The 17,806-nt window shown below is 56.4% G+C and overlaps 5 protein-coding genes across 5 annotated transcripts; 3 read left to right on the top strand and 2 right to left on the bottom strand.

The window, feature by feature from the left end:
* Positions 1-254: 254 nt before the first annotated feature.
* On the top strand, positions 255-1,990 carry HMPREF1541_11052 (uncharacterized protein; the record flags this gene model as incomplete). Its single annotated transcript, XM_008715721.1, has 4 exons — positions 255-464; positions 540-994; positions 1,045-1,540; positions 1,646-1,990. 4 exons carry the CDS (start codon positions 255-257, stop codon positions 1,988-1,990), a joined length of 1,506 nt encoding a protein of 501 aa, XP_008713943.1.
* Positions 1,991-3,180: 1,190 nt separating this feature from the next.
* HMPREF1541_11053 (uncharacterized protein) lies at positions 3,181-4,437 on the top strand (the record flags this gene model as incomplete). Its single annotated transcript, XM_008715722.1, has 1 exon — positions 3,181-4,437. The coding sequence occupies one exon, from the start codon at positions 3,181-3,183 to the stop codon at positions 4,435-4,437; it is 1,257 nt and encodes a 418-aa protein (XP_008713944.1).
* Positions 4,438-4,518: 81 nt separating this feature from the next.
* On the bottom strand, positions 4,519-6,596 carry HMPREF1541_11054 (uncharacterized protein; the record flags this gene model as incomplete). Its single annotated transcript, XM_008715723.1, has 7 exons — positions 4,519-5,057; positions 5,104-5,194; positions 5,245-5,358; positions 5,421-5,760; positions 5,808-5,951; positions 6,003-6,303; positions 6,386-6,596. The coding sequence occupies 7 exons, from the start codon at positions 6,594-6,596 to the stop codon at positions 4,519-4,521; spliced, it is 1,740 nt and encodes a 579-aa protein (XP_008713945.1).
* Positions 6,597-10,764: 4,168 nt separating this feature from the next.
* Positions 10,765-12,856, top strand: HMPREF1541_11055 (uncharacterized protein; the record flags this gene model as incomplete). The annotated part of the gene is made up of 7 exons (XM_008715724.1): positions 10,765-10,939; positions 10,996-11,291; positions 11,347-11,758; positions 11,845-11,887; positions 11,937-12,143; positions 12,202-12,418; positions 12,470-12,856. The coding sequence occupies 7 exons, from the start codon at positions 10,765-10,767 to the stop codon at positions 12,854-12,856; spliced, it is 1,737 nt and encodes a 578-aa protein (XP_008713946.1).
* Positions 12,857-13,653: 797 nt separating this feature from the next.
* On the bottom strand, positions 13,654-17,613 carry HMPREF1541_11056 (urea carboxylase; the record flags this gene model as incomplete). The annotated part of the gene is made up of 5 exons (XM_008715725.1): positions 13,654-13,889; positions 13,939-14,039; positions 14,105-14,398; positions 14,453-14,467; positions 14,522-17,613. 5 exons carry the CDS (start codon positions 17,611-17,613, stop codon positions 13,654-13,656), a joined length of 3,738 nt encoding a protein of 1,245 aa, XP_008713947.1.
* Positions 17,614-17,806: the final 193 nt, after the last annotated feature.

Raw genomic sequence — 17,806 nt, forward strand, 5'->3', positions numbered from 1 at the left:
GCGGTCATACCGACGGGGACCCCGGGGTATGACTCGACTCAATTCTGGGGCCCCGGTGCAACGCCCGGTGGGGAGGCTGGGCGATGCTCTCTGAAAGCTCGAAATGTATATAAGAACGCGTTTCGCCATGTGTGTGTTTCCTAGACCAGGGCCCGGTCTGAGTCTCCGAGACACCGACACGCCTCGCATCCCTCAGGCTCACTGTTCAGCTCCAGTCCTGCTGTTTTTGGAGGAAACCCACTGCAGCAGTAGCCATGGCCGTCTCCAAAGTACCCGACTCGTTTCCAGCCGAGAAAGAGCTCGTGCATCAAGAGAAGGTGGTGACCTCAGACAATCCAGCTGAGACCCACTACTATGAGCAATTTGTCAATAATGGCGAAGCCTGGCGCAGCGATTTCGAGAAGAAGCTCGTCCGCAAGGTGGACTGGCGTCTGATTCCTCTGCTCATTATCATGTATCTGAACGTGAGTCCATTCAAAGCGGCTGCAGTCCCCTCACCAGCCATCCTCTGTTCTGATCACTAACACGCATGCCTTCAGAACTTCATAGACCGCGCTGCACTTGGCCAAGCCCGCCTTAGCACGCTTGAGGAGGATCTCGGGATGTCCGGCACTGACTTCAACCTCTCCATCTCGATTCTATTCGTCGGCTACCTCACCATGCAACTGCCATCCAATCTCCTCATCACCCGAGTGCGCCCTTCGCTCTACCTTGGGGTGACCATGGCCGTCTGGGGCGCAGTCTGCGCTTGCACGGCAGCTGTCCAGAACCTGTCGGGCCTCATCGTCGTCCGGATTTTCCTGGGCGTTACTGAAGCTCCCTTCTTTCCAGGAGCCATCTTTCTAATGAGCTCATGGTATACTAGGACGGAGCTGACGCGACGAATTGCGTGGTTCTACGGCGGCGTCGCCTTGGCTAACATGTTTGGAGGCCTGATCGCTGCAGGCGTCCTGTCTCGAATGGAGGGTGCTATGGGAGTCGCAGCTTGGCGATGGTACGCAACTCCGTGCTTTCAATCATCGGTGATGACTGACTAGCTTCTAGGCTCTTCATCATCAACGGTGCTATCACTATCTTCTTCGCCATCACGTGCATCTTCATCATTCCCAACTTCCCCAAGAACACCAAGTGGCTCACCGAGGAACAACAAGCCTATGCCCAGTGGCGCCTCAAGCAGGACGCGGAGGAAGAAGACGACAGCGGCTCCACCTCGCTCTGGCAAGGCCTTAAGCTCTGCCTCACCGACTACCGCATGTACATTTTCATGCTCATGCAGCATCTGTCCATCCTGTCGCAGACTTTCCAGTATCTCTTCCCCTCGATCGTGCAGACTCTGGGCTACGGGCGCATCGAAACCCTGCTCCTCACCGTGCCGGTCTGGTTTGGCACCTGGTGTGTCGCAATCCTCGTCACCTGGACCGCTGATCGTTTTACCGACCGCAGCATCCACATCATGTGCCTTTTAGGTGTGTCCGCCATCGGCAACGCCATTGTCGGCTCCACGCTCAACGTTGGCGCCCGCTTCTTCGGCATGTTCCTGGTACGTTCCACTCCAAAAGTCATCTCCCGCTTCCCAGCGGGCGCACTCATCCTCTCCACATCCCCACCCTCTCAAAACCTCTTCCGCTAATTGACCCACCTGTAGATGCCCATGGGCGCCGTCTCAGCCTACCAAATCATCGTCGCCTGGGTCGCCAACTCCTTCATCCGGCCCATGGTGAAACGCTCCTCTGCCATCGCCATCTGCAACGCCATCGGCAACTGCGCCTCCATCTACGGCACCTACTTCTACCCCAGCGCCCACGAGCCCGGCTACACGCCGGGATCTGCCGCGAACGCTGGCGTCTGCGTCGTCGTGGCGCTGCTGGCGCTCTCCCTGCGCTTCATCCACAAGTGGGAGAACAAGAAGCTGGGGAGGGTTGAGCGGGAAGGGTTTAGCGGTGAAGAAGGCGCGGATCGGAGGGGGTTTGGGTTTAGGTATGTGTACTGAGTGCTGCAAAGCTGTTCGTATCGACGTCATGGTGCGGTGAGAAGCCATGGTAGAGCATATGAGCGTCCGCATCCTGGCTTCCGGATTCTGATTTCCGAGAGAGTCATGGACAGAGTCGTTGGCTGGTAGAGTTGAGAGTCAAGCGTAAGCACGGATAGCCCGGCAACGTACTTCAAAGTATTTGCGTTGTACGCACTCTCTCAGTGTTCTCCGCAATCCCAGATACTACGCAGATGTTGGTATCCATGGTGTAACTGGCCGCGGTGCTCGTGCGCCGGAATATACATGCCGCGTTTTGTGAAGAAGTGGTCTTGTGACCCGTAGACGGGCTTCGGGGCTGGCGTGCCCGACAAGTGTCAATTTACATGCCATCTTTTGTGGCTCGCGCTCAAGCTACATCCGCAGGACTGCGAGAATGCTGTCTCACGGGCGTAGGGGTCTACGGAACCCTCGACTTGTTCCAACGCCAAGACTTTCACTGCCTGGGAGTGGGCCGCTCGGTGCTGAGTCTCTTGCGGCTTCGCAAGGATCCTACGAATCTCTCTGAAAATACCGGTGGAGGCTGTTGTGTGAATGTGATTTCCATGGAAGATACGATGTGTAGTCTTGGGTTAAATCCCGATGCAGAACAAGAATCCTCGTTCATCTTGTCCATTGGTTGTGGCGTGAATAGCGTAAATGTAGAGGATTGGGAAACTTCACTGACTTCAAATATCTGCTGCTCGGCCGTCTCTCGTCGACTGTGCTCGTCTTACGATATCCTACACAAGAATCCCGGTTCGGAGGCACCGATGGCATGTTTCATCAGGGGCCTGATGCGTATAGCCACTCTACTGGCAATGCGGCTGCACCTTCTTGCCTGCGGGTACGGGCTCGGTGGAAAACCTATCACCGGATCAGCACCACAGAGCCTGTACAAGGTAAGCACGCTAGCTGACCGAGCATTTCCTGCGGCTCAGCCTCCATAAAGTAGATCAATGAACGTAGTGATATACTTAAGTCTGCCGCTTTTGCGGATGTCGTCATGTCGTTCGCTGTTCTTAGCGGACATCCCCATCGCGCCTCACGCCTCTCTCCGCGGAGGCCTCGGCTGCCCCAATACCCCGTACATATATCCCCAGACATATCTTAGTCGCCAAAAACGCCCTCGACCACCTCCCAAAGCCTCCCGAAATTCACCCGCAACAACCATGGCCTGTCCAATCCCCCGCAAATACCCACCCAAGCAGCCCCCCTCCTGGAAACCCCCCGTCCCCCGCTGGCAGCTCACCTTCCCCTCCACCATCAACGCCGTGCACACGCTCTACATCGGCATCCAATCGCACACGAGCCCCAACCCGGCCCTCTCCTCCGCTCTCGCCTCCCTCACCACCTGGCTCGCCCACACCGCCCGCCCCGCCAGCATCGACGCCTTCCTCACCGAAACCACCCTCGCGCACGACCTTCCGCACTCCCGCGTCTGGGTCCTGTACTTCACCTCCCCCACTGTCTTCACCGCCGCGCTCGCGACATTGGATCTGCCAGCGCGTCACCGCGCCGCAGGGCCAACCGTGGGCTTCTGGGCCGAGAGCTTCAGCACGCCCATCTCGCGCCTCGAGACCAATTATGCGGGTTTGCACGAGCGGCCCGGCCTGGCGAGGCTGTCGGAGGTGGGGCGGGAGGGCCACGAGTTGAGCGCATATTGGGGCGCCGCGAGGGATCGGATTCCGGCGTCGGGGGAGGATTTGTTCGCGTTGCCCGGCTCGAAGGTTCCGGAGCCTGACGGGAGGAATGGGGATGGGGAGGAGTTGAGGGAGGCGCGGGGGAAGGGTGAGAAGGCGAAGACGACGTGGCATGTCACGGACGAGTTGAGTACGGAGAGCGATGCGGTGGAGGTGCAGATTTTGAGGGAGACAGAGGTGCCTAGGGGATATGGGCAGCGGTTGGTCGGTGGGAACTATGATAACATGACGCATATCCGCTCCGGACAGTGCTGGGACCAGTGTCCGGAGGACGAGGCGGAGGCGTATACGCGACCGGGAGGCCTGCAGGAGAAGTTGATGAAGGGTATGGAATATCTTTGGACGCATCCGGAGGAGACGGGAACGTTGGGGCTGCGGTGGTTGAGGAATGTCGTGTCAGACGAGAATAAGAAGCCGGAGGGCGAAGCACGAGCGGACGGAACGAGCGTGCGACCCATCAACGAGACCTGTGGTGCCGGCTTCTTCAGGAATCTGAAGGATCTGGAGAACTGGTCGTCGACACATCCGTCGCACATGGCCATCTTTACGGGCGCGCACAAGCACGCGAGGGAGTGGGGGTCGGACAGGAAGTTCATGACCTGGCATGAAGTGTCGGTGTTGAAGAGGGGAGAGGCAAGGTGGGAGTACGTTAATTGCGACCCTAGGACGGGAGTGGTGCGATACGTGAAGATGGACAGTGTGGAGGACCTCAGTGCTAAGCAGTAGGAATAGGTTATGTAGAAGTATGCTTATGTATCATGTCCTGCAAATGTAGTTGTCGGAATCTTTTGCTTCTGCTGAAAATATTCAATGTCGAAGCTTAGCTGCCACACGCGAAGTCATGTACTGCTTCGTATTTGGCAGGAAACAGCAAGCCACAATGGCGCAGATGCCGAATGGAATGGTGGCGTACCACACAAACTTCAAGCTCTCCGCGTACGCCCACCGCGCCCCCATCGCTGCAGCCTGTTGGATCTCCGGCGTAACTCCTGGGACTTCGCTTACCTGCTCCGGCGCGGTGAGGAACGCGCCAACGAATGTCTCAGCGCTGGAAATCGGCAAGCCAGCTCTGACGGCGTATTCGCCAACATAAGCGGGAAGTTTGGGTGTGAGCTTATTGATGAAGACGTTGTAGTAGATGGCATAGCCGATGGAGCCGCCCACGGTGCGGATCGCGAGCGAGAGGGCTATACAGGTGGCGATGGTGGTGTCCGGGCAGACCATGACGGCGACGGTGGCTGCTGGGACGAGGACTCCACCGACGCCAAAACCTGTCATAGTCGAGAGGGCGACGACGAGCTTGCCATCGTTGGGGGTGATGCATGCCAAAGAGCCAGAGAAGGCCGCTACTTCATGTCAACTGGGTGAGCTAAGTTTGGCAGAGGAGCTTACTCATGATGATGCAAGAGCCCAAGAGAAGCTCTCGGTTCCAGCCTCTGAACCACGTGAGACATGCGTTGATGAAGACAGCGCCGAATGTCGTCTGCTAGAATAAGCTGACGGCCTCGAGGGACGATATATGGTCACACATACCGAGAGTCCTGGGGCTAACCCTTTGAGCCCAACCTGCACCGGATCTGGAGGAAAGACATCGTGGAACAGTATAGGGAAGAAATTGAGCATCCCGTAGAAGTTCATGCCGGCAACCTTTTGGCATGGTTAGCGCTGAGATATAGCACACCCTCGAGCTTGGATCGGATGCTACTCACAAATGCGATGCCATAAGCCATGGCCACAATTCGCTGCCCAGAGAACATTTCACGAGGCACCATTGGCAGCTTTGAGACCCTCCACTCCCAGAAACAGAAGGCACCGATCAACAGCACACCAATGATCATGGTACAAAGAACATAAGCGCTCTTCCAAGGGTGTGAGTAGCCACCGGCTTGCATAGCAACCAGGAACAACGTGAGACCGCCAACAGAGGTAATTCCGCCAACGTAGTCAATCTTTGACAGGATTGATTTGGTGCCGTCACCGTGGATTCGGGACTGAGAGAGCGGGAAGTAGAGGACCAGGATTCCAACCCACCAAAATCCATTCCACATGCTGGGCTGATGTTGGTCGAGGATTCATAGGCGTAGGCTTGCACTTACAGGCAGATCCAGATGCCCCATCTCCAAGTGTGGTACGTGCTCAGCAGCTGGGCAAAAAGAAGGTACGGCGTGAACGGGAGCACGAAACCCGTCACCAGCGCGAGGTAGTAGCCACGGCTTTTGACAGGCACGAGCTCTGCAGTGCTGTCCAGTGGTCAGCCACAAGCCACTCTTCAGATTCAGAGGCGGACTTACCCAGCCAGCGCCGTCAGTTCACCAATAGCCGCACCCGCACCGGCCAGTGCCATGCCGACCACGCCCTGCCCAAAGGTCTTTGCCGTCGCCAGAACAATGATTCCGATCAACAGCACCAGACCTCCAACGAGCGTGATGTTTCGTCGGCCAATGAGATCCTGGAGATATCCGGAAAAGGGGGCCACTGCGGCCAGGGCAAGGGCGTACGCAACTGGGAGCCATGCTGAGGCAGCGACGCCACCGATGTCTGCGGCGATGAAGCTCAGGGAGCCGCCGACGAAATATAGTGGGATTTGGGAGCCTGTGAGGGGTCAGCGGGTTGGAAGGGAAAGTATGGGAATCACAGGTAGTTGTGCAGGAAGCGGAAGTAGAGTAGGCAGTACCAACGTAAAGGCCAGACAAGGAAAGAGCAGCGCCACGGTCTTTCCATGTCCAAGGCGTGTTGTTGAAATGGTCAGAGTAGTCAGGTGGATCTGAATCATGACTGGGTACCTGCTGGGCCGGAGTCGCGACCTCATGATGCTCGGTGGCAGTATGTTTCTCCTCGTCAGTACGTGCCATGTCGACCGGGCTCTTCTCTTGGATAGCAGCCATTATCGCGGAGAGTGGCGGATGACCCAGCAACTTCCAGACTTCCAGCAGGGACCACCACAACTTACTTATCTAAGATACAACGATCCCTTGTGGGTTCGCCCCGTTCGATCCCCAAGCCACCAAATGCATTGTCCCCACCCCCGCAGTTGCCTCGTAACCTAGACCCCGGATTTTCGCTAAACTCTCAATGGCACTTCATTGCCTCGGTGATTTTCGGGTAACGCTTACATGAGGCGGCACTTCGCTCGAGACTTTGAAGACCCTGGGGCCAGACCCTCTGGACGTTGACACTGACTCGCTGCCACGCCAGAGACGAGGAATCTGACCCGAGCAGCCGACCACTTGGGGACTGTCCCCTTTGAGATCTCTCTGTGTTTCCGTTTGATCACTGGCGGTTGTTGCCGTGTTGCAAAGCTGATCAAGAGTCACACAAGCGATATCGACTCGTGTTGAACTCTTTGGAACAGGGGGATTGTCACCACTCGGGTCTGGCCCTCGTTCACGACTCGTTACCTAACTCCTGCGTTCCAGATACCCTGGCACTGGGGTAAAGATCGCCGAGAACTGACTCAGTGTTGTGCATCGACTCAGTACAGATCCTGGGACTACAGATGGCCAGTTGGAGCTTCTAGAGAATCAAAGTTTGTGAACATATGCAAAAATATATTCTATTATGGAATCATTTGTTATTGGGGACAGACTTTGATATCGTGCTGTCGTGCTCGAGGACTCACGGTTGTCTGGACTCACCTGGACCACACACAGTAGCTACTATTAGTTGCCCTGCATTCTCGAAAGCAGGAAAATACACTCGCGGGCTTTCCCCAGCGCACCTAGCGCCGCTTGCAAGGCATGGAATCAGTCTTACTTTTTACGTCAAGCCTGAGGGTGAACGTCTCAGCAATATTCGGCTGAGATATGACTCGACCGTGTGGCTTGTTATGAGCGCCTGCGGTTTCCACGTGTATACACATTTGGTCCGGCCGGTTTCAGACCATAGCATTGGAATGGCACTACTACGCGAGGCGTCTTTTCGGATCTCAGGACAAGGTGTTAACTGAGGTGTAGTAACTGGTGTCTCAAGCCTTAAAATCACACCTCCATATTGAAGACAGAAACTTGATTCTCGTCTACAAAGAACGAAACAATCACTACCAGTCTCTGGATTGATATTATTTCAACATCCATCAGAGAATCTGCATCTTTCTGAGATTTATATTCATGTACATTGTCTCAGCCTGAATGCTTCGCCCCTTTGCCCGAGAAGCAAGCACTGATCGCGACGGGCGGCTTGCACTTTGCATGCTATGGACATCTCTGCATGCTGGCCACGGATTGCCGTGCATCGACTTATCAGGTTCGATGCTCTATGCTCGGCAGTACATGATCCGTCATGTTTTGAACGGACGCGAGCAGTATCAGCTAATCAGACCACGTGCTGCTGGGCTATCTACAACGACATAACACTGTCCTCCTATCCTCGATGTGCGTGAAGTCACTGATATGTAAACACAATCAGCAGCATCCTCACCACCAGCATTCGGACATCATGCTTGACTCCCGTCGTGGCCGTGATGAGGAGCCCGTTCAACCCACCTTGCTCAACCCCTTCTGAGTCGAGGATCTACAAGGCACATCCACGGCTTCCGCGTTTTCTGTAACTAGCAGCATCGTGCCATATATCATCACGACACTATTCTGGCATGCCTAGCAATATGATAGTGGCAGGCATCCAACAACCCTTGAGCACATTTTCGGATTGCACACGTAGTCCTGCAAGCTGGAATCATAGGCTCACAACCATCTGCGAGTTTTCCAGCGAACGCAGCCCAGATACGGGTAAATCCTCCATGAAACACAGTCGGCGCAGGTCTCGACGGCCGGGCCTTCAGCTCCGATCTCGAGTTCAGCGAATTGGCATGTAGGGTGTTCCGTATGAGGCTGATTCGCGTCCCTGTGAATCTCAACTTGGAGCTTGGGTAGCGATTTGCCTGACTGTCCCCGGCAGTGGACCACTGTTCATATCAAATGATTCCTAACCGATCACCGCATCATGCTCGAGTGTCAAGTTTGGGAAATGCCCCTGATTGAACGGAATACCGCCTTCGCCCCTTCCCTCTTCGCTGTGTTAGCCAGTTGCAATTCTAGACGTAGCAGGTCAATATCATCAGCCGCCGAGACTGGCACTCCAAGCTCGGCCTCACTGATCTGCACAAACCTCTGTTCCGCGCTGGGACATCCAAGCACATTGCCCTTCCACCAGCACCGCGCAGTACTCACCCCTGTCGTTGGCACCGAGGTGCAGACTCGCAGCAGAGCCATATCAGATACCGCCAACATGACCCACTTGCCTGACGCCATACAGCCCCCTAGAGATGCTGGTCGGAAGGCAACATCCCGAAGCGCAACCGCATCGCCAGCAGCGGCGCCCCAGTCCGTCGCGCAAGTAATGCTTTGCCCCCAGCGATGACAAGAACCTACAGTCGGTAAGTCCTTCTGACAACCTGCACCAAATGCTCAGACATGACGTCTGTCTCTCCGGTTCAGTTGCGATGCTCCCACTGTTTGGGAGAGGGCAGGAAACAACCTCGTCGCAGCGTTCCGTGGCTTCTCGGCATGGATCCCTCCTTGCGGCGGCGTACCTATGATCTCACCTGAGAGTTGCTGCGCTGATCGTACGCAATTCGATGCACGGTCGCGTGCTACGAGGTACTTTAGAGCGACGCGCACGCCCAATTACGACGCAGAAGCAGACGCAGTAGTTGATTGAGGTATGCCGCTACGGCGGAGTGGCGTACCCACCTGCGCACTTTGACCACCGTAGATCAGCTTTTGCTGCGATCAGTCGATGACATTTTATTTCCCGTTTGTATGGATACGGATATGGAATCAGATAGACAAAGATAGCGCTGGACCCTGTCTTCGGCTGCTGATAATGTCGCTTACTGGGCCTCACGGACTTCCAGCGATCTGTGATATCTTGGCGCGCAAGACCACACAAGATTGCATCCGAGTCTGCCGAGATGCCAGAGATTCGTCGCATGGAAGGACTGACATTATTAGAATTGGTGGTTGCGCACCAACTGCGGCTTTGGCTGTGACGTGAACTGTTAGCGCGCAAATCCCGTTGGGGAATCACCGGCCGCTGGGATTCCAGTTCGGATCACAAGTACCCTGGAATATCCGCGCGTTGCAAATATGGAGTCAAGTTAATCGAGATGATTCCAGGCCATAACTCACAGCCACAACCCAAGACTCTGGGCAAAACAGATAGTCTGGAGATAACGAGTCGAAACCCCCTTTTTTGGTCATGCTGAATGATCACTGGGCCGATACCAGAGTTACATCAGTGATTCCCTTGTATGGCGTAAAAGCTGCGAAGACTCCACCGGGGGCCACCGGGCAGCTGGCCGCCAAGAGCAAGCTGACTTTCGGAGCAGGAACCACCTGCCATAAACTCGCGTGCGCCGGGCCAGCAATCTATCTCTGCCTGGACTATTATAGGTCAGGATAAGTGCGGAGGGGGTCCCTCGGCCACGTCCGCCAAAGAGGGGGGAGCGATACACCACAGGAGGGTCCTACCAAAATAGACCCTGGGCCCCGGGTGGAGCGTTGAGCAGCAGCGCCCAGCAAAGGAGGGTAGCATGGCGGACCCTTGGCGTAATCTTCGACTGGCTTGGCCTCGCACAGCCGGTGCCCCATAGGATGCCCATGGATGCCCATGAATGCCCACAGGGTGCCCATAGGCGTGCCCGCAGGTGACCCTCCGACCCCATTCGACCACCATCGAAATGTTTTGCCAAGGATTCCCGCCTCTCGCTTGTCACAATCTGCTGTCCCGCTTATGCGTGGCTTGGCGAGAGGAGACAAGAAGAAACCACGCGATAGCGAATGCAACACCGCATCGTGCTTTCCCGCGCGCCAATAACGCCATGCAAGCAAATCTTGCCGAGGCCCGCCGCGTGCGACGAATGGGTTGGTTGATGTGGGCGATTTGGGGCATGCGATCATGCACAAGTGTCTCTGGGTGGGTCGCCCTTTGCCCTCGCTCTCCCCGGATACTTACATAGAACTTTCTATCCCTTCGATCCCGGATTCCCTTTTTCTTTTCCTTCCCAGACTCGCACCGCAGCTTGCAGTCACCTTCTGTCTGCCACACACAGCCATCATGGCAACGATCACGGACAAGAATGCGCAAGAAAGCGCGAGCGACACCCCTCCCAGCTTGGAGAAGGGCACCGCCGACCGTCGCCCCAGCGCGGGAGATGGCTACGTCCCCGCCAACTTGCGCGAGGAGGATTTCCGCACCCGCAACGGTCTCAACTTGAAGAGCTTCCAAAGACGTGTGTATAACCTTGCACTGCAAAGAGCGGCGTGGACTGATCGAAAATCCAAACAGGTGACTGGGGAACTCGCGACTCCGAACTCGACCGCTCGATGAAAAAGCGCCATCTGAACATGATCGCCATTGGCGGTTCCATTGGTGCCGGTTTCTTCGTAGGCTCCGGTGGTGCGCTCGCCACTGGTGGGCCAGGCTCAATTCTGCTGTGTTTCTTGATTGCGGGTGTCATGATTTTCAACGTCGTGCACTCTCTGGGCGAATTGGCTGTCATGTATCCGGTTTCTGGTGGTTTCTATACCTATGCTGTGCGCTTTATTGATCCGTCCTGGGGTTTTGCCATGGGTTGGAACTATGTGAGTCTTTCTATGGACGTCCATTGATGGCCTGAATGAGCTGACCGATGCCCAGGTCCTGCAATGGATCATTGTGCTACCGTTCGAACTTGTCGTTGCCACCTTTACCTGCCAGTACTGGAACCGGGATGTCAGTATAGCAGTATGGGTGACGGTCTTCTGGGTTGTCATCATCCTGATCAACATCTTCGGCACCCTAGGCTATGCCGAGGAAGAGTTCTGGAGTTCTTGCTTCAAACTGGGCGCTGTCGTTATCTTCATGATTGTTGCCATCATCCTCATTTGTGGTGGTGGCCCATCTGACGGTCTGTACGACGAGTATTGGGGTGCACGCCTGTGGTATGACCCCGGCGCGTTCCAAAACGGCTTCAGAGGATTCTGTTCCGTCTTCGTCACCGCTGCCTTCTCCTATGCTGGCACTGAGTTGGTCGGTCTGGCAGCCGCCGAGTCAGAGAACCCCTTGAAAGGTACGTCGCTCCACCGGTCCTCCACCATCAGGTTGCGAAATACAATGCACGGTTTCATCATGGTACTGACTGGTTGTCCAATTTAGCACTCCCCTCGGCTGTCAAGCAGGTTTTCTGGCGGATCACCTTGTAAGTTGGGCCAAAGTATGGCTGACGATTCGACACTGACATTGGATAGTTTCTACGTCGTCGGCCTCACGCTTGTCTGTATGCTGGTTTCTTCCACCGACGAGCGCCTGCTTAATGCGGAGAACGCCTACCGAGAGGGCACGGCGCCTTTCGTCCTGGCAGCTCGCGATGCCGGTCTGAACGGCTATGATGACTTCATGAACGTGGTTATCTTGGTCTCGGTCGTATCTCTGGGCGTCTCCTGCGTGTATGGAGGGTGAGTTTTCCCCGGGCTGGTCATTTCGCTCCGAACTCTGTACTGATGTGCTCGACAGCTCGCGCACTCTGACTGCCCTTGCCGAGCAGGGATATGCACCCAAGATTTTCACCTATATTGATCGATCTGGCAGACCCCTGCCTTCCGTGCTTGTCAACCTGGCATTTGGCGCGATTGCATACGTCCAGCTTGCTGAGGATGGATCGACCGTGTTTGGATGGTTGTTGGCAATGTCTTCGCTGGCCGCACTCCTGACCTGGGGCTCTATTTGCTATGTAAGATTCATGGTCAGCGTCTCGAGAGAGAGGAAAACTAACATCTTTCAGTCTCACATTCGGTTCCGTCAAGCTTGGAAGCGACAGGGTCACACCGTCGACGAAATCCCCCACCAGGCCATCTTCGGTGTGTGGGGAGCCTGGGTTGGTCTCATTCTCTGCATCGTCATCTTTGCCGCCCAATTCTTCGTTGCGGTCGCCCCAGTCGGTGGCGGTGTCAACGGTGCCGAGGGTTTCTTCAACTCGATGCTCACGGTCCCTGTGGTCCTGTTCTTTTGGGCTGTCGGGTATCTGTGGAAGCGTCAAGGCTTCCTCAACCTGGATCAGATCGATGTGGATTCTGGACGTCGTCCAATTGATTGGGAATACGTGCATGAGCAACGCCGCCTCTACGCCGCCTATCCCTGGTGGAGGAAGGCTATCAGCGCCGTGTGGTAGTCGGTGTTCCTGGAGGCCAATCTGGCGCTCTTACAGGCTAGACTGAGCAATCGCTCTATGCTTGGGATGCACAGCAAGAGTGACAGACTGGGGTGTCCTTGGTGACCTGGTCAGTATCGCCGCTCTTGCGCAGCCAGGTTGCCTATCGTTACTACATGCAGGAATAGCTTCAAAAATCCGTCTAGACCCTTGGCTAGCATTGTCGCAATTGAGACCCTATTATCAATCGTAACCGCTGCTTGGGACTGCTGGCTACGGCTAGGCGGCAAAACGGAAGCTGGGAGTCATGGTTTCTGAGGATGGAGACCACTTGGCGTTCTCAGCTTAGCTGACCCCACTGGCGGCTCTCACTTGCCTCAAGACGCGGGGAACAGCTCATGCTTTTCTTAGGTAAGGAGTAGGCACCCCGCAGCCACGATCCTCTAGCCTGCGGGGAGTTGCAACCTGCAGCAAATGTGAAATCAACGCCATGAGTCTGAAAAAGTCCTAAGCGGAGGGTAGCAGACCATCAAGCCTGATCTCGAATCTCTATACGGGCTATGCGCCCCTAATACGACTCCCGTGCATGGGCCTGGCAGCGTTCCGTCTTTCTCTCACCGCCAATTCCGTCGTCCTCGCATACTTTCGCGGCGGGCTGTCATGAAGAAGCGTCAAACTGCTCATTGTTGATGGAGGGACATCCAAAGACCACGTCATGACTCACCTCACAGTGCTATACTGACCCTCGCAGACGTAAATTGGTGAACAAGGACAGCTCGGATTCCTCATGCATCCCAGGAATAACCAAAGTCATGAGCTCAGGATGGGACCAACAAGACCAGCACGTCCCCCGGCTCAACTAGATCCCCCTTCTGCTTTAGCACCGCCACAACGCTGTATTTTGGGCCGTCTCCTGGCGCCTTGACGGCAATCTCCATCTTCATGGCCTCCAGTACCAACAGGTCTTCGCCAGATTTCACCATGCTGCCGTTGGATGCAACCTGCTTCCATACCCGGGCACTCATTGTCGCGAGAACGCGGGTGGCATTGGCGTCTGTCCTAAACGTCAGCATAACTCACTTCCACGCCAGACATCTACTGACTGCTTTCCAATAGAGCCGCATCCTTGTCCTGCTGCTTCTCCACGCCTTGATCTCCGCGCGCTTGCTTCTCGGCCTTCCACCGCTGCAGCAACTCGTTTTCCCTGGTCCGCCATGTCAGCTTCATCACACCCACACCAACCCCCCTTCGTGACAGAATGATACTCACTTCTCAAGCTCAATGGCCGCACATTCTCTTTGCCGCTGTCCAATACGCGCGACTTCCTCCGCCGTGTCTCTCGTCAACTGGATGTACTTCTTCATTTCGAAAACAGAATCCTCCACTTTGATCTCATACAGGCCCATCTGAAAACGCTGGTTGATCGCATCGAACTCGGCACGCGACACGGCATGGAAGACTACCTGATCGAAAGTGTTGTACAGCCACGGTGCATCAGGAGTGTAGTTTGGCTTGCGGCCGAAGGTGTCGAATGGACAGCCGGGCAGGGTCATGCCCCAGAGTCTAGGACACGGTCAGCAACCTTCTCACGTCGCACGCTTGTTCTGTGGACCATACAGATAGCCACCGGGCCTAGATCTTGATCAGCAAGTGTTCGGACTGATCCGAGAGAGGGAGAAGGCATACGAGTCAACCGGATATATCGATGAGGTATTACCACCTGTTCCCAGCGCACCTGCCGGCGTAACAGTCCGGGACGGGTTCGTCTTCGGCACCGTCAGTCTTTTCCTCGGATCGATAGGCATGAGGATGGGCAAGCCCATGATCCCAGAAGACGCGACGACGAGAAACGGAACCCCATTCACAGCTTTCAGCACGTCATCTCTCTTTTCGAGGCCGTTGTTTCGTCGGATGAAGTCAATGTTGTCCGGCAGGTATGTGGCATAAGGGCGCTGTGTCTCCATGTATCGGGCTGTCGCCTGCACACATTCTTCCGCGTCGAATACCATGGGTAGGTGAAAAGTCTTGCTGGGCGTTGTGAAATTCGATACATCGCTGAAGCTTCGCTCGAGGTTGACCAGGGCGTCGACGGCGGTCTTTTGATCTATTATATGGGAATCAAATGCGACAAAGACGCTCATAGTATGCGGTCGTGTGACGCGTTGGAAGCCTCGAGGTGGCCTCTCACCAACAGCCCGCACCAGCTGCTGTGCGCGGGTTCGTACGGTAAGGTCAAAGACCTGCGATCCAAAGTCGCAGAGGATGCCTCGATCGCCTGCCTGGCGAAGCACGAGACGAGGCAGACCGTTTCCTGACTGCTCGACGCGTTCATAGAGAACAGAAGACTCGGGCACTGGTCTGCTGATCTCCCACGATGTCGCCACATTAGCCGCACCATTAGTCTCGCCAGCCGTTACCGCCACCGCGACTTTCCGTACAAATTCCTCCTGACTCTTCTCCAACTCCATCGCCTGCTCCCACGAGCACTGTGCAAACCGAACACAGTCGCCGGGCTTAAGCTGCCCCAGCCTCCACATCTGACACGACAACACCGTCTGCGGACAAATGAACCCCGACTGCACCGGCGAATCCATCGTGAAGACCACGGCCTCGTCGCCCGTGAAACTCATGCCGCCCAGCGGATACCCGTAGCCCAGCATGTTGCTCGGGTGGCTGCCGCCCTCTCCACCGCTGAGGCGCGACCACTGCGGTGGCGGGCCCTCGAGGCGGATGCCGCCGCGACTCGAGCTGAATGCGACTTTCCATGCTGTGTCGAAGAAGGCGTGGCGGCCTTGTGGGGTGATGAAGTCTGACGTATCGTATGGCCCGGGGAGGGTGTAGATTGGTGATGTTGAGGCGATGGGCGGGATCAGCGCTAGTGGAAGCGTGAATGGCCCGGTTATTTGACTGGCATCGGGGTCGAGACTCGAGATCTGAAGCCAGTCTCCCGCCCGCAATGTGCGGCCCTGATACCCACCCCACTTCAGTGAAGGCGTCGTGCTCCTCGACCCAAGATACGCACCGACGTTCGGAAACCCTCCGAGAATGGCCAGGTAAGCCCTGCATCCTCCTGAAGTATTGCCTCCAACGACCACCTCTGCGCCCGCAGGAACCAAATGGCGACTCCACAACGCCACAGCCTCTCCATTAATGGAGAAGTCGAACTGCGCCCCACAAAGCGCAACCACAGCTGCTTGGTGGAAGAGCATGCGGGGCCCGCCGTACGTGATCTCCAAGCTCTCGGTGCCATCGGCGTTGCCGACGATCAGGTTCGCAATGCGGAGCGAGAGGCCATCCATCGGACCTGAGACAGGAACACCGCTGCGGTAGTTCGGCCGGCCGGGGTAGTCTTGTACGGTGGTGTAGAGGCCGCCGTCCTTGACCTCGATCGCCGATGGCGTATATCGGAAGTGGTTCAGGGTGCTGGTCAAAGTCCTCCCGGCACGTACCGCAGGATCCCGCACAATGGCTTCGAGGAACTCAAGATTGGTTGGTGGACCGTAGAGCTTCGTGTCGGCAAGTGCTTGTTGTAGTTTGTCAAAAGCACTGTCGCGGTCTCCTGCACGTACCATGACCTTCGCAAGCAGCGGATCAAATGATGCAGTCACAGTCGACCCGCGCTCGAGCCAGGTATCGACGCGGATATGCTCGCCTTGCGGGAACGAGACGTCGGTGAACAGCCCAGGTGACGGCTTGTAGCCATCAGCCGGGTTCTCTGCATAGACACGCACCTCGACGGCGTGACACTTTGGCTCTGCTCGAGTATATCGCGCCAGCTCATCATGACTCAGCCCTGGGAGCGACTGCACTTCCGCCTCTGCCTGCTTCAGCATCAGCTCGACCAGATCGACTTCGTAGCACAGCTCCGTCACGCCATGCTCAACCTGCAACCTGGTGTTCATCTCCAGGAAGTAAAATTCCCCCGTCTTATCATCAACCAGAAATTCCACCGTGCCCACAGACTTATAATTAACCGACCTCGCCAACGCCACTGCCGCCACGCGCAACCTCTCCCTCAACCCCGGATGCTTCAGCACAAAGGGACTCGGCGCCTCCTCCAACACCTTCTGATGCCTCCGCTGCACCGAACACTCCCTCTCCCCAAACCACAACACCTCCCCCTCCCCATTCCCAAACACCTGCCCCTCCACATGCCTCCCGCTCTCCACAAACCTCTCCAGAAACACTCCGGCATCCTTAAACATCACCTCGCCCCTCTTACTCACACTCTCCACCGCCACCCTCACCTCTTCCTCTCCATAACAAACCTTCAACCCCATCCCCCCACCTCCCGCCGTCGCCTTCACCATGACCGGAAACCCCAGTCTCCGAGCCTCCCTCACTGCCTCCTTGCCGTCCCGTACCACCCCTTTCGTGCCCGGCACGACCGGCACCCCCGCCGCCACCGCCAGTTCCCTCGCCCGATGCTTAAGTCCAAAATCCCGCAGGACCTCCGCACTCGGCCCCCCAAACACCACACCCGCCACCCTCAACATCTCCGCAAACGCTGCATTCTCGCTGAGGAACCCGTAGCCGGGGAGCACGGCATCGACATTCTTTTCGCGGCAGATGCGCACGATTTGCTCGGCGTCGAGGTACGCGGCTGATGAGCCAGCAGGAGTGGGGGAGTGTAGCGCGACGGCCTCGTCGGCGAGGCGGACGTGCAGGCTGTCGCCGTCTTCGGCGGCGTAGATGGCGAGAGTGCGGTGGTGGAGGGTGCGGCAGGCGGAGATGAGGCGGAGGGCGATCTCGCCGCGGTTGGCGATTAGGACTTTCATTCGGCTGGGGGTGGGACGTGGGATGTGGGAGGTTTTGGGATGAAGGGGGACGGGCGAGAAGGACTGTGGTGGGTGTGTGGGTAGGGTTCGGGTGGTTTACTGCATGGTAGTCTTTTTGCGTGGTTCACAAGAGGGAAGAGTACTAGAGAAAGTCGAGGCAAGCGTTTCGGTGGTCGCTTAGACTATGGTAGAA

The sequence above is a fragment of the Cyphellophora europaea genome (assembly GCF_000365145.1).
Source record: "Cyphellophora europaea CBS 101466 unplaced genomic scaffold supercont1.16, whole genome shotgun sequence".
Classification (NCBI taxonomy): Eukaryota; Fungi; Ascomycota; class Eurotiomycetes; order Chaetothyriales; family Cyphellophoraceae; genus Cyphellophora; species Cyphellophora europaea.